Below are 27,500 nucleotides of genomic sequence, written 5' to 3'. Positions count from 1 at the left end.
TATATGAATGCATTTCTAATGCATCATCAAGTAGTCTTCAAAAAAGATGTCATATTACTAGCACAAGGAGGCAAAGTTACTCTTTTTGCAGGCTGACGTGTGTGTGTGTGCGCGTGTGCATGCGCGTGTTCATGTACGTGTGTGTGAGAATGTGTGAATAACTATTTGCAGGCTGACATCAGTGTGTGCACATGTGTGTGTAACTTTATTTGCAGGCTGAAATATGTCTGTGTGTGTGTGTGTGTGTGTGTGTGTGCGTGTGTGTGTGTGTGTGTGCGTGTGTGTGCGTGTGTGTGCGTGTGTGCGTGAGCCAACTGCTCTGCTGAGCCAGGATGGGCAAAAAGGTTAGTGCAGAGTGACACACTCTCATTTGGCTTGCTGCAGCTGATCTGATGGCCCCGTGTGACCTAATGTCACTCTCTGATTGGCAATCAGCAGGCATACGGCTGCGCTGAGAGCCACTGTGGTCTGATCAGCACGTCTGCCCAGGCTCACCGTCACGAGCCCCTTTCACGCCAACACTGATGACAGTGCTGATGACTGCCATTAATGCAGCCCGACTAAAGCAGACATAATCACTAGGGTTTATATATGCCAAGGGGTTTTCTATGAAAGAAGAAACCTTCTTGGCGATTAGGTTGACGTGATTTATTACATTGTTTTGGCCAGAGCTGTTAAATTGTCTTTGTTCTGAGACTGAATATACACTTTTTAGCATACCTGTTTCTATACAAACACTTCTGCACATTTTTTATACGTGTTCTCGGAAACAACAGTCTTGATCACTGGCTACTTGCCCTGGTCACAGATTCATCAGTGGCAGGTTTCACATGTGCCAGTGTTCCTGCCCTGGTCCACCACCCAAAAATGTTCATTAAAACATTGATCATGTAGACAGAAAGGGTTTGGCGTGATAGATGGAAGCAGACATGCTATATCTTCTAACGGCACATGTACGAGGTCTACTGAAATCTAACAAAGTGGTGTTTCTAACACTGTGGTGGTGTACTATAAACACACCTTGTGCTATAAACACAGGTTGTATATTTTAATATCATCTGGAAATATCATGACTACAATGTGGACAGTTAACTTTTTGGGTTTGGAAAATGCTGTAAAACCTGACCTCACAATCATAAAAGCAACTCTTTGCAGCATTTCAGTCCGCTTTACGACTCCCTACACAAACACGGCTTGATGGATGTCGGATTGGATTAAAGTGCAGATGAGATATGGGTGTGTCAGAACAGAACCTTGTGGCTCATGCTCCCTTTGCACTCCCTGTCAGCGCAGCGCCTGGGTTTTTTAAAAACTAAAATGCAAAGAGAAATGCAGTAATGGTACTGTAGCTATGTGACTGGCCATTGCTTGTACTTCCACATTTACAGAGGCTGCTTGCAGTCTAATGGGTGAACAGTTAGAAGACAAGGGCAGATGGACATGTGCAGACCTTGGTCTCCTCTACGCCTCGCCTTCTCTCTCGCTCAGTCTGACTCTCTCATCAGGGGAACCCAGACAGGGCTTTCACTCCCTTCTCCTCTTTCTCTGCCGGGTTTCAAATCAGGGCCTAATCGACCCAATCTGGCAGCTTTTTAAGGCAAAGGGACAGTGCATTGCAGTGGTAATTGCACTCTAATTCAGTTGAACTCGCAATATCTAATCAGACAGCTCCAAATTCCCCCAGCAGCCCCAAGGACACTCGTCCTCCTCCGCAAACACCTAATAAAGTGAGGGATTTATCTCCCCCCCCCCCCCCTCCGCTACACCCGCGCCTCCACCCTCACCGCTTAAATAATGGCGAGCTGCCTGGTGCCAGGGCGAGTGTGCATTTACTGTATGAAACGCTACGCTGCTCTCAATGATGCTTTGAATTTCTGCCATGGCGGAGTGAAGGAGACAGGAGTGAGCACGTGGGGTGGGGGTGTGTGGGGAGAACGTGCCCTGCCAAAACACACTTAGCGGATGATTTAGGTATTCAAAAGGCACGAGGGCTCCTCCGGACGGTCCGCGGCCCTGCTGCGGCCGGCGATGAAAGCGGAGCCCTCTGAAGGGCTGAGGACCTTCAAAGGCTTTTCCTGCGGGGTAATGAATACTACATGGTGTAAAAATGTGATCAAAACACGCTGAGCTGTGTACGCTGGAGCGAAGCTTAACCTAAGAGGAGCGCCAAAGCTCACGCGCGCGGAGAGGCCCGCTGCGCTCCTCGGCCTCATGCCGTCCCAGGCCTGAGCAAGCCGGCCCACTCCTGACACTCGCCTGGCACGACGGAGCAGAGAACGCGAACGGCTCGTTCGGGTAATACATGCGTGTTTCTTCCTCGTCGTATTTTCAGGAATTTGTTTGCTTTGTAAGACATTTTTGTGTTTGCAAAGCGATATGAAGCATGTATGGAATTGTGAAAGGCTGTGAACACTCAGGTGGCAAGCCATCACCAAGAAAAGAACCGTCTCTAACAAGAAGAAAACTGCCCCAGATACGAAAAACTGTCTCAGATATGAAAAAACGCTCCTTTAGGGCAGAAATATGAGTAAAGTTCACTGAGGGCTAAGTGATATTTGCACAGGTTAGTTCCTTTAGTTTGTTTAAATGAATGGTTGAAGAATGGCCATAGAGTTCCATTGAAATTTCTATTACCCACTCTCAACCAAAGCTGCATTATTAGCTTCTAGAAAACTGTTATTTATGGAAGGGCTGCCATCCAAAAACTGCTCACCATTCATCATAATATGAAACACACAACCTGACGCAATGAGCACGGACCCCAGACAGACCTCAGAGGAGTGAAAAAAGGCAAAGGGGAACCCCCTCTTTTTGCACTATACGTGGAGGCTTTTCTTATTTTCAGAAAGCCGCAGAACTTGTGCTGCTTCTTCCCAAATGTTCCGCACGACAGTCGGCTCTTGGAAGAATAGCCTCGACGTTTCAAACATGCAGCGTGAATGCGTAATGAAAGGAAGCGCATTATGGGAAAACGGAAGGCCCGGCTCCTCGCTCTGGACGGTTCCGTGCGGGGCCGGGTGGTGCTAACATTTAGTCTGAGGGCCCTGACCGTGCTGGCAGCTTTGGCTGCCAACGGCAGAGCACTGTAGCGGGAGGCGTTCAGTAACACTCTCATCATCACTGAGGAACAAGCTGTTTCGGCTCTTTCAAGGCCTTTCAGCCGAAGGTGCCGTTGACCGCTCGCTGCTTTGTGCCACCAGACCACATAAATTCACGCTGGGTGAGTTCAAATAACATCAGCAGACTGCATTTATGAGTGACAGTTATGTTCCCCTTACCAAGGCCTGTCGCTACTCACAGTCTAAATGGCTATGGCGAATGCCCTCGACGTCTTCTGCGTGGATGAAGTGATAGCATCTTTTCCCAATGATGTCCACAGGTGTAAGGTCCATGTAGTCGCTAATTCTAAAGAGAGAACGAAGAGGCTTTTTCAGTGTGTGTGTGTGTGTGTGGGGGGGGGGGGGTAGCAGTTTTTCAACAGAGCTGCCAGAGGTGCAGGAAATGGATCAAAGCCATGCACTTGCAGTCCTGTGTACAGTGTACAAAGCTGAACAGGTTACAAAACCTCTGACAAACAGTTCATTGTACATTAGAATCACTGGAGAATGAATGAAAATTTAGGAAGATCAGAGCAGAAAGTGGCATCTAAAGTGTGAGCAGGGAAACAGGGTAGGAGGCAGGGTAAGACACAGGGTAGGAGGCAGGGTAAGACGCAGGGTAGGAGGCAGGGTAAGACGCAGGGTAGGAGGCAGGGTAAGACGCAGGGTAGGAGGCAGGATAAGACACAGGGTAGGAGGCAGGGTAAGACGCAGGGTAGGAGGCAGGGTAAGACGCAGGGTAGGAGGCAGGATAAGACACAGGGTAAGACACAGGGTAGGAGGCAGGGTAAGACAGGGTAGGAGGCAGGGTAAGACACAGGGTAGGAGGCAGGGTAAGACACAGGGTAAGACACAGGGTAGGAGGCAGGGTAAGACACAGGGTAGGAGGCAGGGTAAGACACAGGGTAAGACACAGGGTAGGAGGCAGGGTAAGACACAGGGTAGGAGGCAGAGTAGGAGACAGGGTAACCCACAGGGTAGGAGGCAGGGTAAGATTGCTTTCAAGCTCAATGTTCAGGCTTTGGCGATAAAATAACTTGGCCCTATTTATTCCCTCATAAATATGTTACATGGACGTGCAGGCGAGTGGTCAAAAATTCAGAAGACATTGGGGGGACTTTAATCCCAAAGACATAAATAAAACTAATAAAACTAATAAGATATTTCTTTTCAGGCCAGACCAAAATGAAGATGCTTGTATTCCTCAGAACAGAAGTGCCTTTCTGGTTTGGCACGTAAGGCTTTCCAGACTGAATTTCAATAGTTATATATATTATATGAACAAAGGCACAGGCTTACACAGGTAAATTGTGAAAAAAAATTATATTCAATTTTATTTTGAATATTTCTACATTTCTTACTATAGTACACTGCAGATAGTCAATATATATATATATATAACACAATCATTCTGATTCTGCAGGCAGATTAAGGCATAGGATTCAACCTGCGGTTCTTTTTGGAAAGAGAGGAAAGCCAGATACCTATTCTCACAGTAGACAATGTTAAGGTCCATGTTGACACGTGTGACGAACATCTGGCAGTCGATGCGAACCTCGTTAATGGTGGGAGGAGGGAGAGCGTGGGCCACAACCACCATGCCCATGACCTGATTGGGCACCGATCGGTTGTGCGTCAGCACCATCCTTATCCTCAGCCTGCCTGTGATGTGGATCACCTGGGAGTAGACAGAGCAGAGAGTCTGAGAACAAGCCCCGGCACGAACCCCAGTGTGCAACCTTACCAGTGCGTTGCATTAACTGAGCATGTATTACCCGTGCACACGTTCCCTGTGTATGCATTACCCCATGAACGCAGTACCTGTGCAGGCATTACCTGTGCAGACATTATCCGTGCACTCATTACGTGTGCAAGCATTACCCGTGCACGCGTTATCTCCTCTGCACAACCCCATCCTGCACTCCAGTACTGGCTTCACAATGCTAACTGGGCATCATTATGCTCTTCCAGGAATTGGTGACACTGTGCTGTGTTACTGCATTTAATATGTTGCAATGTGGACAAAGACCAGACCATATGAGAGGCTGTAAATAGCAGACAGAATCAACCTGCTTGCTGATCTGAGACAACTAAGAAACACACAGGCATGAAATATTAAGAAGGTTAGAAAGGACCACTCAGTTCCCTAAAAAAATAACCAAGAGTATAAAAATAAATGCAAAGGAACTAATTACCTTTTTTCTAGCTTTAAAGTTTTGCAAAGCTTTAAAGTCTTTGTAGCCTCATTTTGCCCAGAGGAGGAATTGACTAGATCAGCAGCACCAAACATTTTTTTGGATCCATCCATTTTAATCACCCAGGCAAACGCCAGGGGGAATTGTTTTGTAGTTTTCATAACTTCTGACACTGGCTTTTCACTGGTTCACCTCTGAGATGTTATTAGCATCATTCATATAGACAGACTGGGCCCCCGAAGTCGCTGGCTACAAGAGCTCTTTGATGCTTGGCCCTTCTCCTCTGGGGGACGAATGAACCCCAACTCTGCAACTGAGTCACTGCCACTTTAACTAAAAAGCACCCTCTCACAAGCCTGGATTTGGAGCTGTGACACTGTGCTTTAGCACTCGAGAAATCAAAGGACATCACAAATTAGGGGCCAATTACAGAGTTTCGAGCTTTCTAGGAGTCGCATTACTATCAGTTGGAATCAAAGTTGGAGATTCTCAAATTTTTAGGCATCTCTTCGAAAAGAGGACAAAGAAGTACTGAAAAAACCCAAACAAAGCGAAACAAAAACATCATCAAAACAACAAAAATGCTTGTGCTTAGGCTCTTATCATCACAATATGTATGTTACCATGAGGCCCATCATTAATTATTAAGATTATTTCATTATTAATGAGGGACCTCTGTCCGAAACTGCTTCTCTGGAATGTGTACTTTACTACAATTTGGAATACATATACGGTATAGTGTGTGTGTGTGTGTGTGTGTGTGTATGTGTGTATATATATATATATATATATATATATATATATATATACACACACACACACACACACACACACACACACACACAGAGTATATAGTAAGTACATAGTAATATAATAGTAAGTGCATCCGTTTTTATTTGTTATGAGACATGTTTTGATTTTTTTTATGTTCATATCCACTGACAACGGGAAACATTAAGCTTTATTAATGTAATCCTGGTCTGTGGGTGTTGCAGGCTCTGAGATGACACACGTCTGAGTGAGAGCTGGCAGGGATCAGGAGTGCGGAGTGTGTGCTCAGCTGGTCTGGATCAGACTGGCAGGTACAGCCGCACTCTGACACAGCTGTTGCTAGCCTTCAATAAGACATCACAACGAAATGCCAGCAAAAGAAGATGTCTAATTATGGCATGATATCAAACCCACACACACCGTGCATGCTGCACACCAGACACACACACACACACACACACACACACCGTGCATGCTGCACACCAGACACAGACACACACACACACACACGCACACACACCGTGCATGCTGCACACCAGACACACACACACACACACACACACACACACACACACACTGCATGCTGCACACCAGACACACACACACACACACACACACTGCATGCTGCACACCAGACACACACACACACACCGTGCATGCTGCACACCAGACACACACCCACACACACACCCTCAGCTACTTGAAAAGGAACTCACCCTTTCAATAAATAAACATTCAAATGTATTAAACATATACAAAATGGAAATGATCATTTCAGAAGCCCAAAGCTAGGGGCAGAAAGTTAGTTTGAAAATACAACTTCTAAAGTAATTGCCACAAAGAGAGTGTCAGCGGTGAAGTGCTGCAGGAGTGCTCTTGGCAATAACATCACAAGCCCTGGCAAACCATTAAATATGCTTAGGATGCCAAATGCAAACTGACGCGGTAAGGGTTCACGAGGCCACACTGAGAGGCAGGCACATAGCACATCTCAATTTAATACAACCCAACATAACAAAGGGATCAATTTTTATAATTCATGGTTCAGCACACAATGCTCTCTCTCCTCTCTGCTCTCTTTCCTTTACGCTTTCACCCCACTCCCCCACCCCATGCCTTTCTTTTCCCGTCCCCTCTCTCTCTCTCTCTCTCTCTCTCCCTCCCTCTCTCCCTTTCTCTCTCTCTTTCCTTATCAGTCCGTCCCCCCCCCCTCGCTGTCCCCCCTTCCGTCCCCTCGCTGGTGAATATAGAGGAGGTATACATAAGAAATAAGATTCATCTGTTCCTGGGGATTCTCTGGAGTGCTTTTGAAATGTGATACAGCACAAATAATGATGGAGAGCTTTTACATGAGTGCATTAAATCAGATGGGGGGCTGAGATGTGCTGAAGAAAAGATGGGCTTAAGATAGACGAATTCACTTTGATTTGACCTCCAGAGTGAAGAGGGATATAAGCAGTGATGATGCACGCTGTGCCCCCCGACACACACAACCCCCCCCACACATCCCCCCACACACACATCCCCCCTCACGTCTCCTGCCTGATGCTACCATGCCGTATGCAAAATTCATACCTTTGTATTATGTAACAACTCAAGTGTTGACTTAATTCAGAGTAAATGTAATAAGATGTGCCCTTGTCTGGCCAGTAACGTATGCGCATGTGCGTGTGTGAATATTTATGCGGTGGGGAGGCGCGGCTCCCTTTCTTCATGCGCATTTGCATCAATTGTGCATCCAGACGGATGCTGGAGACAAAATGGGAAGATGAGGGGTGTGGGAGGGTTAACGCTCCTTCTCCAGCGCTCACACAGTCTCTCTCCCACACCCCAGTCAGGAGCAGAGAATGAACTTAAGACTGGATAATATATTCACACAAGCTATTTCTATGATTCACTTTACATAAAGGTAAATATTGCATGCTTTACGTGCATATGTAAAGCCATACATGCAAACAATCATTTGCACAATCATGTGTTTGTGAGTGAATTAGTGAACAGGGAGTACTGAAGTGTCTTGTAAAGGCCACTCTGATAAGAATAAAAATATTCCATTAATTTGTAAGATTAGAATTAGAGTGTCGCATTTTCTCTCTCTCTAGGACACACGCACGCACGCACACACAGACGCACGCACACGCAAACGCACGCACGCGCAGACGCACGCGCGCACGCGCAGACGCACGCACACGCAGCCGCGCACGCACCCACGCATCTACATGCACTTATGCACAGAAATGCACTAACACACAAAAACACATACCCATGCATACACACAAGCATATGTATACACACACACACAAAATAACCCCAATAACAACTCATTGTTTGTTCTTTGGGAAATGGTCCGAGCAACCTTCCATGCGACATGGCTTGTCCACCTAAACTTGGAACAAGCCACTCGTATATAAAGAACTGACTAGGACTGCTGAATACAAAGTACAGCCTGAGAAAGGGAACTGAAGGAATTTTAACACAGGACCAGCTCCTTCATCCTTTCCCAGATGACGGTGTTCAGCTCCCTTCAGTCTGCAGACTCTGCGAGACATGGCAGGGTAAAGCCCATCAACATATCCTAAACAGCTCTAATCGAATAAGCCACAGAATGTGTCAGCACAGTGGCCATTATACATTCAGCCAAACAACGGCAGCTACACACTGCATTAGCACACACGGGGGAGGTGGGATGGAATGGGCTTGGATGTAGCTTGTTCAGCTGAAGGACCAAGTGGCCCCAGGCCACAGTGTTACCTTGTATCCGGAGGACTTGATGTGAACGCCCCTCTTGGTCAGCGTGGACTTCATCCGGATGAAGAAGGAACGCTCCAGAGAGTTATCGGGAGAGAGGTGACCAGGACTGTTGGATTCCACTGTACCAGCAAGCACAACAGACATGGAAAGAGAGAGAGAGAGAGAGAGAGAGAGAGAGAGAGACAGAGAGAGAGAGAGAGAGAGAGAGAGAGAGAGAGAGAGAGAGAGAAAGGGGGGGAATGGTTGGGGGAGAGAGAGAAAAATCCAATTACATTACATTACTTGTCCAATACCATACAGTGCAGTTAAGCCCCAGAGAGAAGAAGATATTAAACAGGTCTGGTGGGTAAGGTGGTTTGTAATAAGTTCTCATTGAGTTTCTATCATCCAGAGGTAGACATTTAATGGAAGAGCACAACTTGATGAAGAAGAAGAAGAAGAAGAAAAAAAACCATCACCAGTCAATAAAAGTTTGACAATGTTTTAATTATGTTTTCTAATAGCAGCGACCACGGCCTGTTTCAGTGTGATAATTACTTTAAACTCGTCCTAGCTCGTCAAAAGGGGATGTAGGACAAATATTTTTCATCAGGCCAGGTAGACACATGTGTCTCTTATATAATGTGCAATTAAAAAACAGACTACAATTCAAACAATAAAAGTGTAATTTCAAAATATATCTCGGAAATGATAAGTTGTAAATATTGTGCTCAAACCCTCATAGCAGTGACGGAAAAACTTTATGCTGCGAAACAGCCATCTGTTTTGATTCTTCTAGACCTTTGGGCAGCCTTTGACACAGTGAACCACAACATTCTTCTCTCTGTTTTCTCCAGGCTTGGTGTGACTGGCTCTGCATGGAAATGGTTTCAGTCCTGTCTGGAGGGACGATCCTATCAGGTGACATGGAGAGGATCCACATCCAAACCGTGCAGACTCTCCACTGGTGTTCCACAAGGCTCAGTATTGGGCCCCCTTCTCTTCTCTTTGTATACTCGTTCTCTTGGTGATGTAATATCTTCTCATGGTTTCTCCTACCACTGCTATGCTGATGACACTCAATTATTTCTTTCTTTTCCACCCTCTGACACGCAGGTCTCCAGACATATCTCAGCATGCTTGACTGACATCGCGTCATGGATGACAGACCACCACTTGAAATTCAACCCCAGTAAAACCAAGCTTCTGTTCATCCCAGGTACATCTCATGTTTCCTTCGAGAACTCCCTGGTATCACCAGCTGAAGCTGCCCGTAGTCTGGGCAGAACTTTGGACAACCAGTTGTCGTTCTCAACTCATGTTTCTAATCTAACCCGGTCATGCAGATTTCTCCTTTGTAACATAAGAAGGATTTGGCCCTTTCTCTCGCAGGAAGCTACCCAGGTGCTTGTGCAGTCTCTTGTAATCTCAGAGTTAGACTACTGCAACTCGCTACTTGCTGGTCTTCCTCTAAGAACCATCAGCCCTCTACAACTTGTCCAGAATGCAGCAGCACGAGTGGTCTTCAATGTTCCGAAATTCACACGTTACTCCACTGCTGCGCTCCCTTCATTGGCTCCCTGTAGCTGCACGCATCAGATTTAAAACCTTGATGTTTGCCTACAAAACCAAAAATGGACCAGCCCATTCATACATGAGGTCAGTGGTCAAAGCCCGATCCGTACCTCGAGTACTTCGAACCTCAAGTACGGCTCAGCTTCATACCATGCTTCAGGTCTCATGGACGACAAGCATCGAGACTATTTTCTGTCCTGGCTCCAAGATGGTGGAACGATTTCCCACTTGCTGTCCGGACAGCAGAGTCCCTTGCAGTCTTCAAACGCAGACTGAAGACCCGTCTATTTGCAGAATATTTAAAGAACAACTGACACTGCTGCCTTATTGACTGACTAAATTAGTACTTATTGTAGGGTATTGTTTATGTTGTTTAACAAACTCTAGCACTTATTGTTTATAGCATTTATCATTGTTTAAGACAGACCTTATGTATTTTGCACTTCTAGGTATCAGCATTCATCCCTGTATTCTACAGTATTCTAGTTCATTGGTATGTTTAATTCTAACCTACTGTACTGTACTAGGATATATTCTATGAGTAAATGACAAATCACTTTGTAAGTCGCTCTGGATAAGAGCGTCTGCTAAATGCTGTAAATGTAAATGTAACTAGCTGACAGTTGTGAACACACCAGAACATCTTTTTGCTGAGAGCAGAGAAAATCCCCCCACTTTGTTTGATCTCAGGGTTTTGACAGTCTGCTTACCCAACAACTTGCAACTTTCTTAGATGTCTGACTAAAGTAGGCATTTACTCATTTGAACCTGTCCAATTATTTAGCACCTAACAATTAAAGAATCATTCATAATCTAATGAACCCCACTCCAGGACTGAAGGGAAATACTCCAAGATGAGGACAATCTGCATTTCAGACATCCGGAGAACTCCAGAGGCAGAAATGCGTGTGACTGGACAAGACTACGAGCCACGTGTCACATGAGATTACTGAGTACTAAGGGACCTCTGTGAGAACACCATTCAGCATTGTGATGTATATGACAGGACTGTAAAGCTAGACTGCAGTGACATTACTTTGAAACCAAAGACAATGAGAAAAGAGCGGAATGCACTCTCTTCTCTCTTCTTTTTCTCCCTCTCTGTCTTTCTGTCTCGCTCACTCTGGCTGAGGATGTGAATTAAATGTCATTTAAAATCTAACTAGTCCTTTATCACTCTGGGGAAAAGGCAGAGCCATGTTATATTTAGTCATTTCATTTCTTCTGATTAAATATGAATTACTATGAAATTTTTCTCATCATCTAACACAGCAGAATATGGCAACGGCTTTTTAATACACTATATAAGCAAAAACTTCAGCTCTAAGAGTTTAATTCGCCTCTCTAATCCAATCACATCAACCTTATTTCTCTTATCAGAGATTCCCATTTTGAATTAAATGAGCTCATTAGTTTTAATCAAAGGCAGAGAGATCAAAACTTACACTTAAATGCTTTAGATCAGAGCTGTCAGTCAACCGTAGAGTTCTATTTTACTAAAACACAAGATCAGAAGCCCTTAGAACTCTGTATTTTCATTAGGCAGGAGGCAGAGGCTTAAAGACATGACATTCTTTTCTTTTTTTGAAAGCTGTGTGAAACAGTGAGGTCATCTGCCACATGCCCTCTAAGAACTCTTCCTGCAGGTAACGCCTGGAATAGCAAACATACAGGCGTTTTTTGGAAAGAAACTCCTTTCAGCAGCACATTACATTGGCCTAGCATTCTGTATAGATTAGGGAGTTTCTGTAAGTCCAAAGCTTTGCACTGCAATTTCTATATGATATAACTAAAGCCATAGTGTCTGAACGGACTGAAGATCACAGTAGCTGCCTCACTGGGTAATGAGCCTCCAAAGACGACAATTACATTGACATCTCACTAGGCTGAGGCAAAACAGTAAACTCAAACTACGCAACACTGAATGTAGATGAAGAACCTGGTTGTTTTGCCCTCAGGCGGGTGGTGGGGTGTCACCCCTATTGCACACGCAGGGAGCGAGGAGAAGCTACGGGGGTCACGTGACTGAGACGAGATCGCATCATCACTAAGGAAGTGAACCCCGACACTGAGAAGAGCCATCATACCAAATGCAGCAGATCAAACAACACGAGGCTCTAAAGAGCAGTGTGAGTGTGAGTGTGTGTGTGTGTGTGTGTGTGTGTGTGTGTGTGTGTGTGTGTGTGTGTGTGTGTGTGTGCATGTGTTTACTACAGGATTCATTTGTGCTGTAGATGACTCTGATGCCCTTTAAAGCACTCTGCCGTTTTTGGATGGGATATCTTTGCACGCCTGCTCTGATCATTGTTTATGTATGGTGTATTCTAATCACATCCACCTCGGGAGGATTTACACCACCCTGGAAATATGAAAAAGGGATTTTTAAAATTCCATTGTATGTTGAAAAATCCTTCAGACAGCTCTTCAGATACAAGACTATTTTTGTAAGTTTGAAATAAAATATCTTGTGATACACCTCTCTTCTACAATGAATCTGCTCCTCATATAAAAGTGACAATATCTGAGTTGACATTTTAAAGGGAGAATATCATTTGTGTGAAAGCACAGTAATTTATGGTTTGGAAGGCAGTGGAATTAATTTTCTTGATGAAACCTTTGGGGATAGATGTCTCAGGGAGTAAATGATGAGATTTTAAAAGTATTACTCTCCATGCTGTGAGTGTTGACCATCAATAACAGCCTGGCAGACCACAAGGACCACTCTGTCTCCCCCATCCCCCCTCTTCTCTCTCTCTCTCTCTCTCTCTCTCTCTTTCTCTCTCTCTCTCTCTCGCTCTTTCTCCCCCTCTATCTCTCACACACACATGCAGTACTGGGTCTGGTTGACACACACATGCAGTTAGCTCAGGCCTCGAGAAGCCTTGCCTACAGCTAATATTCCTCAGTTTACATTTATATAAATATTAGCACCAATTCAGCAAGTCAGGTGTTTAATGCACAGATAAATCATGACTGCAGGCTATATCGCTCATACGCATGCTGTTTCCCTTGCCACCTCAGACCAGAGTGTGTGTGTGTGTGTGTGTTTTGGCCCTGTTTGATAAATGGATGCATCACTTCATAAATTGGTAATGATGTATAATGCACATAGTTGCGTGCTAATTGGTGGCCGGTGCCAGCTGACTCTGAAGTTGGACCTCTGGGTGTTTTTATGGAGCGCATGCTGACCACCATCACTATTATACGTAAAGGGTGATGTGGGCCACTGATTTATGGCCTGAGTGGGAAAAAAAAAGGTTCTCTGCTTCAAAATATCCACACCAAAATCCATCTGTATATTAGGTGTGAGTAATAGCCATGTATACACGCTGATAGTCGTGCATATACACTGACTTTGGAGGAAAATGCTTTGTGCTCCCTTAGAATGGTTTCTTACCTGCCCAGTACTGGAATACTGTAGACACAAGAAATGTAAATAAGTAAGGTGCTATCCAGGGACTACATTTTAAATTATGGACAGACACAAACACACCTCAGCAGACTCCCTAGAGACCTCTGTGTAGCTATTGTATCTTTAGGTATGTGTGTAATGTCCCTGTTTCTATAGCAACCATGCTTTGACATGCACTCTCCTGCCACTGCACTTGAGACCTGTTAAACAGGAACGCTGGAGTTGGTCGCAGAGCTCTACAGAACTCTCCGCACCGCAGCGTCACTGGAGCACACGCGATATTTAAAGAACTGCTGGATATAGTATCTGGATCAGACATCACGGGTTTTATGCTATTCAGATGACTATTAACTCTCTGTGATCCACGGTGAAACCCATAAACAGCTGACTTTATTTAGTATTATATATTACCTTTTAAAGCAGTAGTTTTACGACGTGCTTTTTCACTGTGCCATTGCCGGTGATTTTTGACTTTACCACAGAGCGATAAATTATCTTCTGATCTTCTGAAAAAAACATGCTAAACAACAGTATTTCACACACCACGATGATAAGATGTTTAAACTGCAGCACTAATTAGAGGGGGTGCTATCTCACTGTGAGCTCAGACCTCCCTCTGCTCAGAGATGAGCTGGAAAAGTGAAGATCTCACAGAAAACAGAGCCAAAAAGCAACGGCAGCCTGTGACTGAGGCGTGTGTGTGCTACTACACGCTAGCAGGAAGTGCTGCTGAAAGCCTCAAATGTCGGCTAGCAAATAGCAATCGGTAACACGGCTTTAATTAGTCCCTCACTTGCAATGGTAAAGCAGTAATCAAATTTGGGCTGGCAAATGAATTTGAAAGTGTTCTAATTGAAGCAGCCTGTTCCTCTGAAGTAAAAGCATCCATGTTTAGAATTATTTGTGGCTCATTTTACATCAGCCTACAAGAGTCAATCCGAATGGTTTTGGGGTCATGTTTATTTAGGTTAATGGCACTCATGAATTTCCACTTGAGGGTTACTTTGACATCGGCACAAATTGATATGTTTGAGTACCCGGGAGGGACCGGGCTCTCAAAACACTGTAACATTAACAGTGAATTACAGGCTGTCGAACATGACAGAAGTTATCTATTATCCCAAAGCAGGGACAGAATGCACACACAGCAGTCTTGAGCGAGATCAGTCACATTACAGTTGGACAGTTTTACTATGACAGGCGCAGAGAAGGGAAACGTGCACCCTGACAGTGCTGTTGGCACAGACAAAGGGGATGCTCCTTCTGACCTATCACTTTCTATAACGGATCAAAAGGAGCGGAGGCAGACGAGACAAGGTGAATATCACTCAGACTGCGTCCGCGCCGGCGTCCGCGCTCCCCTCAGGCCGCAGTGCGGGGGCCGGGGCCGGGCCGGAGTCGCTGTTTCATCAGAAACGGTCGTGCTGGGTGTTTTTCGAATGGGCTGCGGGGGATGAGCGAATGTTCGGCGAGGGTCGAGCCCTCTTTCTTACGAGAAAACCCGGGTTACGGAGTCCTGCATGCGCGCGCGTTGTGGAGATAGGCCCGCTGTTATGTGGGTTTGGAAGGTGACGGGCTCAGAGCAACAGGAATGGTCAGATAACCCTCTGACCCACCCACATCTTCATCCTTGCTATCTGAGTAGGTGGAGCAGACCTGCTGAACTCATCCATTATTAATATAGTAATAGGGTGAGCTGGTGACATGGTGGGCGTTTTGTTTTTGGGTTTTTTTATCGGGCTGGGGGTCATGCCACCACAGTGTTTGGTCCCTCACTCCAATATGTAGCCAACAGGCTTTCCACTGAGACGCATTACCCAAACAAACAGAGAACACGGTTTAAATGGCGTTCCCCACACAAAGCTGGATGAAGACGTGTATGTGTATGTGCAACTGCTGTATTTCGGTAATTTGTGAGTGTGCGTGTGTGTTCTGTGCAGTGTTGAGGGTTGGGGTGTCTCTGAGGCAAGCAGATAAAGTGGTTGTGCGTGTGCGTGTGCGTGTGCGTGTGTGAGCTCGGTCTGAGCAGGTGCACCGGATGCAACAGTAATAGTGCTTGTCACAGCGACGCCTCCAGGCTAAACTAATGAGCACTCCACTCAGGGGAGGCCATAGCAGACCACAGAGCCCTGTACAATAATCCAGGCCCAATATACTCCATGTGTGCCTAAAACTACTGCACACCCACAACTGTTCAAACTATTCTCTGCTATTTCTAGTTTTTCTTTGCATTAGAAAGATCATGGCAAATTGGTTCATTAAAGCAATGCTGTTTTTTCAACTTATAGATAAAATAAATAATTTGTATTTCTTTGTATATTTCTTGAGTGTTCTATGTGACATTACTATCCAGTACAACATGAAACCTCAAAATTCTCATGGGAAAATACATTTCAGACATGGCAACTCTGGTAAACATATAAGCTAATGATATAAGATACTCATTTATTGATTTGTCCTTGTAACAGAAATAAAGACAATCAACTGGAATCAAGTCCTGCCAGTGTTATTCGCCTTTAGAAAACATCAGTACACTGAAGACGCCTCTCACTCCCGAGGGACAGAGAGGTTGAGTCCACTACAGTACATCTATAGCTCGCTACAGAAAAGGGAAAGAGAGTAAAAGGCATCAGAGAAGTGCGCTTATAAATCAAGTGCTTCTAATGGCATTGTAATTTAGGAGAGAGCCCTCAAAGCAGGTCGAGAGAACCTGGCATGTGATTTTAGCCTTTCCCTCTTCCCCTCTGCCAACAGCCTCCTTTACCTTAATCAAGCTGAAGGAAAGAGAGAACAAGGAAAAAGCAGGAAGGAGAGGGAGTGATAAAAAGAGAGGGGGAGTAACAGAAAAAGGAGTGATAGAAGGGGAGAGGTAAAGGAAGAAAGGTGTAGCGAGGTGTTTGCATCTGAGTATGTGTGTGTGCGAGGGAGAGTGTGTGAGGGGGAGAGGGACAGAGAGAGAGAGGGGGAGAGAGGGAGAGAGAGAGAGGGGGAGAGAACGAGGGGGAGAGGGAGAGAAAGAGGGAGAGGGGGAGAGAGAGGGAGAGTGTGAGTGAGAGCGTGAGAGGGAGAGAGAGAGAGAGGGAGAGAGAGAGATAGAGAGAGGGGGAGAGGGAGAGAGAGAGGGAGAGAGCGAGTGAGAGGGGGAGAGAGAGAGAGAAAGAAAGTGAGTGAGAGGGGGAGAGAGAGAGGGAGAGAGAGAGAGTGAGTGAGAGCAGGAGAGGAAGAGAGAGAGAGAGCGAGTGAGAGCAGGAGAGGGAGAGAGAGAGAGAGAGAGAGAGAGAGAGAGTGAGAGCAGGAGAGGGAGAGAGAGAGAGAGAGAGAGAGAGCGAGTGAGAGCAGGAGAGGGAGAGAGAGAGAGAGCGAGTGAGAGCAGGAGAGGGAGAGAGAGAGAGAGAGAGAGAGTGAGAGGGGGAGAGAGAGAGGGAGAGAGAGAGAGTGAGTGAGAGCAGGAGAGGGAGAGAGAGAGAGAGAGAGAGAGCAGGAGAGGGAGAGAGAGAGAGTGAGAGCGAGTGAGAGCAGGAGAGGGAGAAAGAGAGAGAGAGAGAGAGAGAGAGAGTGAGAGCGAGTGAGTGAGAGCAGGAGAGGGAGAGAGAGAGAGAGAGAGAGAGAGAGAGAGAGAGAGTGAGAGCAGGAGAGGGAGAGAGAGAGAGAGAGAGAGAGAGAGTGAGAGCAGGAGAGGGAGAGGGAGCAGCCTGCAGTCTAGGGGCTCGGAGAGGTTGCAGCTGGCTGCTTTACTCTGAAATGTTCAAGCATGACTGACCCATTTCATCAGGTCTGTCAAAGCCTTGCACTGATACATGTTGACAACATTTAATCTTAAAAATTGAAAGAAATGAATTAATATGCAAATTCCATCAGCTTTGTAATAAAAATGTCCTTGACAAAACAGAGAACAGCACCCCAGAGGAGCAGTGTGAATTATCCCAGTGCCTGAGCTCCTCCAGTCAGGCTGAGGTACACAAGTCCACCAGGAAATCAGCACGGATCTGACTTGGAAATAATTATGATGGAGGAACAAAACCCTAGCAGGTTGAACAAATGGAACGACATGGGAAAAGGCCTGGTGCTCTTTGTTATTCACTTTGAATTAATAGGATTAGTTTGAGATCCATATACCCCTAAAATCAACACCTCCCTATCAAAGTGCACACAGACTAAGAGGAGTCTGAGAGTGAAAGTGTGTGCGCGTGCATGCGAGTGTGTACGTGTGTGTGTTGCATGCAAGCCATTACAAATTCAAGCGCAGTGGAATACTAGGGGGACAAGCAGAGAGGTTTTCTCATTCTTCACGAGACAGCGCAAATCTGCAGGGACAGAATCGTACAAGACAAAGATTACCCGTACAAGAGACGCAGGTGGGTACAACCAGCTCTCCTGTGGAATTAGCTCAACTATGGGGCCTAATTATCTGTGGAAAGAGTGCAGTGAGGAGGGAAACTTCACTGTTTGAAGGACAAATGATTAATTAAAAAGAATAGCTCACCTTCATTTTGATCTTTGGACAAAACACGAAGCTTGAAATTCCCTCTGGTACACTACCTTAACTCAGCTGTGTAATAACAGTCACACGGCATATATGATGACCCATAGCTAATGACTGACCGCCTTTCACAAGGCAAAACACAAAGGCCTGTTTCCTATCAAAATTCATTTTACTTTTTAAATTCTGTACAAAACAAATGTATTTTACAATAAAATTAGAGTTTGCTCTATTTGTGATATACATTTTTTTTTAAAAACAAAACTTCATTGATATCTTCTATTTATTACTATGTATATACAAAAATTAGCAGAACCATATTTTGAGAGATTATTTTATTCTGATATTCTGACACAACTGTTGTTTTGTTTTTTTTCAACACAGGCCATAATTTAGTGGCCCAACTTCGGAGTCAGCCGTATATTTGTGATATGCATTTTTATTAACAAAACTTATCTTCTATTGCAAACAGAAAAATGAGCAGAACCATATTCAGTTCTGTCTGGCTGATAAACAGCTTTTAATTGGCTTCATTTTGCCACTCCATGCTTCATGAGTTTGAAGTTTACATAAAAGCTTTTCACTAGTGAAAACACTTCATCTTCATGAAGAATTCAGGCATGTAACGTAACAATGCTAATATTTTATTTGTTCGAAAGTGAGTGCGTACTCTCCTTCTCACTACACCCTAACCCAACTTCCAGTGCTTCTGCTTTATTTCTCCTTCTAGCGAAGTGTCTCTGTGCTCTTTCTTGTATGCGGTTAGCCTTAGCCTGCAAACACTCTCTCTCTCTCTCTCTCTCTCTCTCTCGCTCTCTCTCTCTCTGCTGTCCCTGAAAGATCAGAGCAGACTGTAAAATAATGAAAAATGGGCAATTCTTGCGGGGCACTGCCCGTGCACATCCTGCTCCACCCAGGCATTCATCACTCGCCAGGTATTGTCAGTGAAAGTTTAATTGCATAAACACTCAGTAACTGTCCTGTCATATTTCTTGTCAGCCCGGATTCTCTCTCTGGGCTCACTATCGCACAAAACTATAATTGAATTGCTACCGAATCGCACCGGAGCCAAGGGGAGGAGAGCTTTATGAATAGAATTTGTTTCCTATCAGCAGGTCTGACAAATTGTGTCACGAGAAAAAGCACGACAGATAACTTCCCCGTTTATTGGGCGAAGACCTGTTAGCTGTTAGCTCTTATCTCTGCCCTGTTATAAGACCCAGTTAAACAAAAGTGTATATATATATATATGAAATTTCGCAACAAAAGCAATTGGCTTGTTCGGGGAAGGTTGTCTAAATACTAGACAAAGCTGCAAATAAGCACTTTATTTGCAGCGTGCGCCGATCTGCGAGACGAGTGTCGAGGACTGTTGGTAAAGGCGGGCACTTGGTGAAAAAGCCCTTCAGGAGCCGAGAGGCCAGCGTGGCGAGAAAGACCGACTTCGCTCAACAGCAATAATTCTGCACTTTAAAAAGCCATCAACAGTGTCGGTGTTACCATATAACACAAACCTCTCCAACACAAATACTTTAGACCCCAACCAGTAATAAAAAAGACACGAGCAAGAGACTGATGTGTTACAGCCAGTAATGAGCTCAACGGAACCATCGCGCTCGGAAAGAAAAAAAGAAAAGAAAAGAAAAACGCGCAGGGTCTTTTCGGGTTTCGTTTAAAGCGGCTTGCGTCGCCACCGGAGACGAGCTGAAAGCGCGCTTTTCCTGTGCGAATGAGCCGGTAGCTCGACTTGAAGACTTTCCCAGCACACGACCGCACGCTGCCTGGGAACCCGAGCCTACCGCGCCATCCGCCCGATAAAAGGCCCTCTCTGACAAGCTTATCAGCCAAATAAGCTTAAATAAAACTGGCTTCTAATAGTCTGGAGACCGCTTGATCCCGCCTTTGTCTTTCCGAGCTCTGAAGTCTTCCTTCTCTAGTGATCTTGTACTTTTCTCCGTGACAGGATTTTCGATCTTTTTAGGCCGGCTAAGCTGTCATTAGCCTTCCGCGCTCCTCTCCGGGGATGGTTTAGCATGTGCTTCTGTATGGTGTGATACCAGCAGCTCAGAGTGTGGGAGTGTGAGACTGAGGTGAAGCTACAGATGTTTGGAGAGCTTTTTAAAAGGCAGAAATGAGAGGGCGTCATTAATGTATAGGCAAGAGGAAGATCTCAGTGGATTTTAAATAGATATTCAGATTCAGATCATGTGCATACAAAATAGTAACAAAAAAACAAAACAAACAAAAAAGGAATTTGCAAAATTGGCAAATATCCCAGGGAGAAGAGTCTTAAGTACACACAGTATTTTAGAATTACTATGAGGCTTTATGGAGCTCAGTGTCAAATGGCCCACTGGGTCTGGACTATGAAATGGGATAATTCATCTAGTACAATAATACAGATTTGCTTCTGCATGAACCTCTTGCTTGTCCACCACGCAGGTGTAAACACTGAACCGCAAAGGACAAATCAACCATCAGAGCACTCCATCAAAGCCTAACCTCTATATCAAAGCCAAGATTGATGGGCATTTCTTAAATCTAGTTGGGCTTTCAGAAGGACCTTAATTTAAGGCTAAAGTTAGGGCTTGGGATAAATGAACGCATCTGATGATTAAAAACCATTTGTCTTGGTGAACAGGCGAGAAGGCCTTTATTTATAGTGGCTGGTTCATCGCCACGCCCAGCCCCATGCCCCAACACAGCCCTCAGCAGACCAACCCACAGCTACTTTCAAAATTACTGAGTAACTTATGACATTTTCAATCCTGCGCACAGAAAATTAACAAGTATTATGACTTTTACTTTAGTAGGACTGTTATGGAGGCTGAATTATGAAAGGCTGACTACGGCTAAATTACAGAAACAGCCCAGCCAGGAGACGTTATGGGTTTTACACGTAGGCAAAGCTTCATTGACTGTGTTTAATTAAACCAGTGTCTACACACCCAACACTCAATGTCATTCAGTACCACCGAACATCTGGATAATTCTACATTAACGAAGTAATAGAAACGTAACCCTGTGATTGACCATATGTTTACAATGTATTAACCATGGTTAGTTATGGTCCTTCAGTAAAAATCAGGAAAACTGCAGCTATACCCACTGAACTTTGGCTATATTACTGATACTGAGTTAATCGTAGATTTGCAAGGCACATTGTCCCAGACATGCTGAAGGAGAGCACAGGACGTGTCCAGGCAGAGGACGTGTCCAGCCAGAGGATGTGTCAAGGCCAGATCTTCCTTGCCTCTCTGGCCTGCTCTGGGTTTTCCAGCAGCAGCTCTGGGGTAGACAATGAGGTCCTTCACGCCTCATCCTGAGAGATTCTCAGGAGCGAACCAGGCCGAGGAGAGCAAGCAGAGCCACCGCTCGGACTCCCGCCGCCTCTCGGCTCATCTCGGCTCTGAGAACAGCAGAAATCCCCTCCACCATCTGTGACTGGAAACCGTCAGTGGAAAAACAAAAAAACAACCCCCTCCCCCCCCCCAAACAAACAGAGAAACCAAGCCTCAAATCCCCAAATCTGTGCAGCAGTCATGTCTAGTGTAATAAGTGATATTGGAAAACAAATGTATACATTTATTTCTTTCTTTTTAGCTGAGGACAACGGCACGCATTCGCAGTCTTCCATTAGCATTTCCATTTGGAGCGGGGACGGTAGCCGCCGCTCGGCTGGTTTTAGCAGGTGGGCAATGCGGAGAAGAGGAGCCTCCATCACGGCACACAGTGATGTTTATTTAATTGAACACACTCCCTTCCTGACAGAAAGGCAGATGGACAAAAGGATCAGATTTGCATTCTTAATCAAAATGCGACGTGAGCAAGAATTAATAGAAGCGGTTGATGTTTCACACAAACAAATGAAGATAGAAACTCCGAAGCCGTGTTACCGTCACAAAGCTCGCTGTCCACAGTCACATTCGCCGTCCCGCCTGCTTGCAAACGCAGGCCTCTTCATCTGTAGACGTTTCAGTCTTAACCTCTTTGTGTCAGTCAGAGCAAAAGAATTCACCATCACAGAACATAGTGTGAGATCCAGATTGCAGAGACTAGACCATGGTCATCACTGTCTACTGTTCTCAGGTCTAAAGCTGAATCAGACCAAAATATATCACCCACAACCCTGCACAGAGAGGGGTGAGCTGAATCAGACCAAACTACATCACCCACAACCCTGCACAGAGAGGGGTGAGCTGAATCAGACCAAACTACATCACCCACAACCCTGCACAGAGAGGGGTGAGCTGAATCAGACCAAACTACATCACCCACAACCCTGCACAGAGAGGGATGAGCTGAATCAGACCAAACTACATCACCCACAATCCTGCACAGAGAGAGGTGAGTTGAATCAGACCAAACTACATCACCCACAACCCTGCACAGAGATGGGTGAGCTGAATCAGACCAAACTACATCACCCACAACCCTGCACAGCGAGGGGTGAGCTGAATCAGACCAAACTACATCATCCACAATCCTGCACAGAGAGGGGTGAGTTGAATCAGACCAAACTACATCACCCACAACCCTGCACAGAGAGGGGTGAGCTGAATCAGACCAAACTATATCACCCACAACCCTAGACCGGGAGAGGGGTGAGCTGAATCAGACCAAACTACATCACCCACAATCCTGCACAGAGAGGGGTGAGCTGAATCAGACCAAACTACATCACCCACAACCCTGCACAGAGAGGGGTGAGCTGAATCAGACCAAACTACATCACCCAAAACTGCACAGAGAGGGGTACATAGATGCCAACCTGGAGGAGCACAATCCAAGAAAACAACACATTAATTAATTAATTAATTAATTCTCTTTTGCTTTCTGCCATACTTTCTCCCACTCTTTCTCTTGCTTTGTGCTGGGAAAACCCTTCCCACACAGACCAAGCTCTGCTTGACACTCTTTGGGGAGTGCAGAGGAAGTTCATCACTCCCCTCTTTGCCTGCTCCCTGGATCTTCTCATCCTTTTAGCATATCTGAACAACAGCTGACAGAACAGCTACCAGCTTCCAGGAAAAGCGCATCAGTCCTGTGGACCAAGCAGAACCTTAAAGACAGTATAAACAGGTCTGATGAAGCTTGCAACAATGAAACAGCTCCAGCTGACTTGCTGATGCTATACATAACACTAGAAGAGCTGTGGATATTCAGGAGAGGCATTACCTACCCTGAATGCAGGTGCATCAGACACCTAAATATGCACCTACACTCAGTCCCACAAACCCACACATCTACACACCCACACACACATCCACACAGTCCCACACACCCACCCTCATACACACCCACACAGTCCCACATAGCCGCACACACCTATACATCCACACAATGCCACATATCCACATACACAGACGCATGCAACCAGATATTCCCACACAACCACACACCCTTTCACCTCACTCAGAATGGGCGGAGGTGCTGGGGTCTCCTTCAGTGTGTGATGGATTGGAGAAATGTCAGATGAGTGCATGCGTGACCCAGCCAGTTGGGTCAGGCCAGCGAGGATCGATATGTTTGAGCTGCAGACCTCTGTGCCTTCAGATTTCAATTAAAACTCCAGCAACTGATTTCTGACCACTTTATTAAAGACATACACTACAGTGCTTTTGTGCGTCTGAACTCTTTATGTTTCTGTGTGTGTGTGTGTGTCTGTGTGCGTGTGTAAAAGAGAACAAGAGAACTTTCTCTGTGCTAACACAAGCTTTAACAGTGAATGCCCTGTGCATGCATCTGTGCCATCTGTACCTCTTAAACAGTATGTGTACCCATGACAACCTGGCCCTGCTGACAGGTGGATCAGACTAACGTCTGCTCTCTGTGGGCACTAATCCCATTATTTGTATTCTGTGGGAGTATCAATGGCTCCTTTGACCTCCGACTCCGTTTCAAGGACATTCCTCTGTACGAGGTTAACACCTCCACTGGAGGGTGGTGAGAGAGGACCATGAGGGAGCTGCGACGCGTCCAGCCAGCCTCTGGGGCCCAGCTCAGGGCTGCTGGCCCTGGCTAGTAGCTGCACTGTTGTCTGTCAGGGCCACATGGTCAAAGCCCCTCAACACACAGAAAAGTCTTTTGTCTTTTCTATACATTTGCTTGCAGGTATGTGGAGCAAGTCCTCTCTGAGAGGGGCTTAAGAAATTTGAGTTAGGAAGTTTCAAGACGACACTGTGAAGTCCAAACCATTTAATATATACTGTGAGAGTTTTGCATTTTTCTCTTTGGTTTAAAAAATGTTTATGTCGGTGTTATTTCAGTATTATAGAAATTACAAAAGGGTTGCCTTCTACTGCAAAATAAAGCAATACTCTACAGATGCTTTCAGTACAATTAGGAAATTAACATTGTATTATAATTACTCTTTGAGGCCTTTGCAAATCGAGGAGGGCTATTCTTAGAAAGCTTTCCCTCAGCAAGAGGAAAATTGTTTTTTTTTTCTGAATGAGGAGGATGAAAAGGACTGCAAAGTTCTTGGTGTCGGGAGAAGAAAGTGTAGCTCCACTGGGCTGGTCTGAGCTGGAGGTTTCTGTGCGCTGCTCTTCTGAAAGTCCTGAAGGCAAACCACAGCTGGGCTGACATTAACCTGCAACATGCCTTCACCTTCTTAACAGCTATTACAGAACAACTCGAAGGAGACGGATTTGTGTGGGTGTGTGCGTGTATGTGATTGTCTTTGTGTGTGTGTGTGTGTCTGTGTGGGTTTTTGAGAGTCTATGTGGTGAGATTGTGTGTATTACTCTGCTTTGACAGGCCCAGATTCTTGGGGTCTGCTGGAAAAGAGCTGCATTTGCATTTGAAATGTCATATTCAGCAGCAGACACCTGCTGGAAACCAGAAGAGGATGCACACAAATCAAAGGTGGAACCCTAAGGGAGAGGAAGGATCAGCCTGGGCAAGAACCAGTCCTGCTCCTACCCAGCTCCAGTCCTGCTCCTGCTCTACTCCTGCCCTACTCCTGTCCTGCTCCTGCCCTACTCCTGCCCAGCTCCAGTCCTGCTCCTGCTCTACTCCTGTCCTGCTCCTGCCCTACTCCTGCCCAGCTCCAGTCCTGCTCCTGCTCTACTCCTGCCCTGCTCCTTCCCTACTCCTGCCCAGTTCCAGTCCTGCTCCTGCCCTACTCCTGTCCTGCTCCTGCCCTACTCCTGCCCAGCTCCAGTCCTGCTCCTGCTCTACTCCTGCCATGCTCCTTCCCTACTCCTGCCCAGCTCCAGTCCTGCTCCTGCACTGCTCCAGTCCTGCTCCTGCCCTACTCCTGCCCTACTCCTGTCCTGCTCCTGCCCTACTCCTGCCCAGCTCCAGTCCTGCTCCTGCTCTACTCCTGTCCTGCTCCTGTCCTGCTCCTGCCCTACTCCTGCCCAGCTCCAGTCCTGCTCCTGTTCTACTCCAGTTCTGCTCCTGCCCTACTCCAGTCCTGCTCCTGTCCTGCTCCTGCCCTACTGCTGTCCTGCTCCTGCCCTACTCCTGCCCAGGTCCAGTCCTGCTCCTGCTCTACTCCAGTCCTGCTCCTGCCCTACTCCAGTCCTGCTCCTGCCCAGTTCCAGTCCTGCTCCTGCCCTACTCCAGTCCTGCTCCTGCTCTACTCCAGTCCTGTTCCTACCCTGCTCCAGTCATGCTCCAGTCCTGCTCCAGTGCTGCTCCTGCCCAGTTCCAGTCCTGCTCCTGCCCAGTTCCAGTCCTGCTCCTGCCCTACTCCAGTCCTGCTCCTGCCCTACGCCAGTGCTGCTCCTGCCCAGTTCCAGTCCTGCTCCTGCCCAGCTCCAGTCCTGTTCCTACCCTGCTCCTGCCCAGCTCCAGTCCTGTTCCTACCCTGCTCCAGTCCTGCTCCAGTCCTGCTCCTGCCCTACTCCTGCCCAGCTCCAGTCCTGCTCCTCTCTGCAGTGTTTCCACAGACTCAACCACCCATGTTATTTAGACCAGTCTCCATCTTATATAGTGTCCACTATGCCCTGTCCACATCAGTTCCTTATAATGCCTTTCTAATTATAGACTAAAATGAGCGTTGCACTTCATTTGCTACAAAAAGTGAGAGATAAACATAAACAAAAAAAGGTCTATTTATCCCACTAGCTGCTGGTTCTGTGAAAGAGGAGGAATCTCTCTGTCTGTGGGGACCTTTCAGCAATGTGACGTGCTGCCAGTTTGGTGGTCTAAAGACTTAAGTCTAATGCAACTAAAAAAGAAAACCCAAACCTGTCCATCACTCAAGGGGACTCTGCCCAAGAGTGCGCAGGGCATCACAGCAGTGCCCGCGTGTGCCAGGCTGTGCCTGGGTCCAGAGAGCAAGACAGTGCACACAGGGCAGTGCCTGTGTGTGAAGATCAGTGGTCATGTACAGAGAGTACTGTCTGCGCGTGATCAGGGGCAGCTACGCAAGACAGCTCCACACCAGTAAATCCAGTCAATACATTACTTCTGGGTGAACTAGCAGCCAGCCCAGCTACCAGAAAAGCACTGAAAATCATTTTTGCACATGCTGAAATCACACATAATCAGCCATCACTAACGATTATCTATAAAGCCTGCATTGAACATTATCATACTGGTACATGTTACCTCTACAGCCTAATTAATTGAGTAAAGTGCATACATTTACTTTATTTTCTAAGTACAAGAAATAATAAAATGTCTGTAAAAACGGTTTTGCACAATAAAGCACGCGGCTATGTTTCAGTCACGTGCGCGCCTAGTTCAGTCGGACATGATGTCACAGGCTCTGTCTGACGTTGTGGAACGTCGTGGAGCTGCCAGTGTTCTTTTATTAACGCCCCTACAAGCACACAAACAGAGCCAGCTTCCATCCTCATCAAAGGACCCGTGTTGACAAACATCGGGATTACTATCTTCAAGAAAATATGGTCATATTTACCACTTTATTACAGATGTGACATGCCCTTGGGAAAGATGATGGAAACAGAAAGGGGTGGGGGGTGGGGGGTGGGTGTGGGCTAGTGTGTCTGCAGTGCCTGCTATTGAAACGAGACCGTTGATAACACAATTTAGCTCACAGGTAGAGTGGAGGGAAGGGTGACCTGGTGGGCAGAGCAGGAGGACAAGAGGAAACATAAGAACTGCTCGGGTTCGTTCTACTGTAGACATGCTGCCTTTCAGCCAGTGGGGGGAACGTACAGAGTTGTTTCTCTGAGAGAAAGCCAGAGTGTGTGTGTATGTGTGTGTGAGAGAGCGAGAGAGAGAGAGAGAGAGAGAGAGAGAGGGAGAGACGGAGAGTG

The 27,500-nt window shown here is 46.1% G+C and overlaps 1 protein-coding gene across 4 annotated transcripts in view; it reads right to left on the bottom strand.

The window, feature by feature from the left end:
• Nucleotides 1-27,500, bottom strand: part of LOC113579355 (neuronal PAS domain-containing protein 3) — a 219,504-nt gene that overhangs the window by 9,545 nt on the left and 182,459 nt on the right. For all 4 annotated transcript variants that reach the window (XM_027013213.2, XM_027013212.2, XM_027013214.2 and 1 more), the window contains 3 exons: nt 8,816-8,934; nt 4,583-4,776; nt 3,299-3,405 (listed from right to left, as the gene is read on the bottom strand). In XM_027013213.2, the coding sequence (XP_026869014.2) occupies nt 3,299-3,405; nt 4,583-4,776; nt 8,816-8,934 (420 nt within the window). The remainder of the gene's footprint in view (nt 1-3,298; nt 3,406-4,582; nt 4,777-8,815; nt 8,935-27,500) is intronic.

The sequence above is a fragment of the Electrophorus electricus genome, chromosome 13, assembly GCF_013358815.1.
Source record: "Electrophorus electricus isolate fEleEle1 chromosome 13, fEleEle1.pri, whole genome shotgun sequence".
In the NCBI taxonomy this organism is placed as follows: domain Eukaryota; kingdom Metazoa; phylum Chordata; class Actinopteri; order Gymnotiformes; family Gymnotidae; genus Electrophorus; species Electrophorus electricus.
Note: the sequence above shows the minus strand (reverse complement) of the source record. Positions and strands in the feature narration are given on the sequence as shown.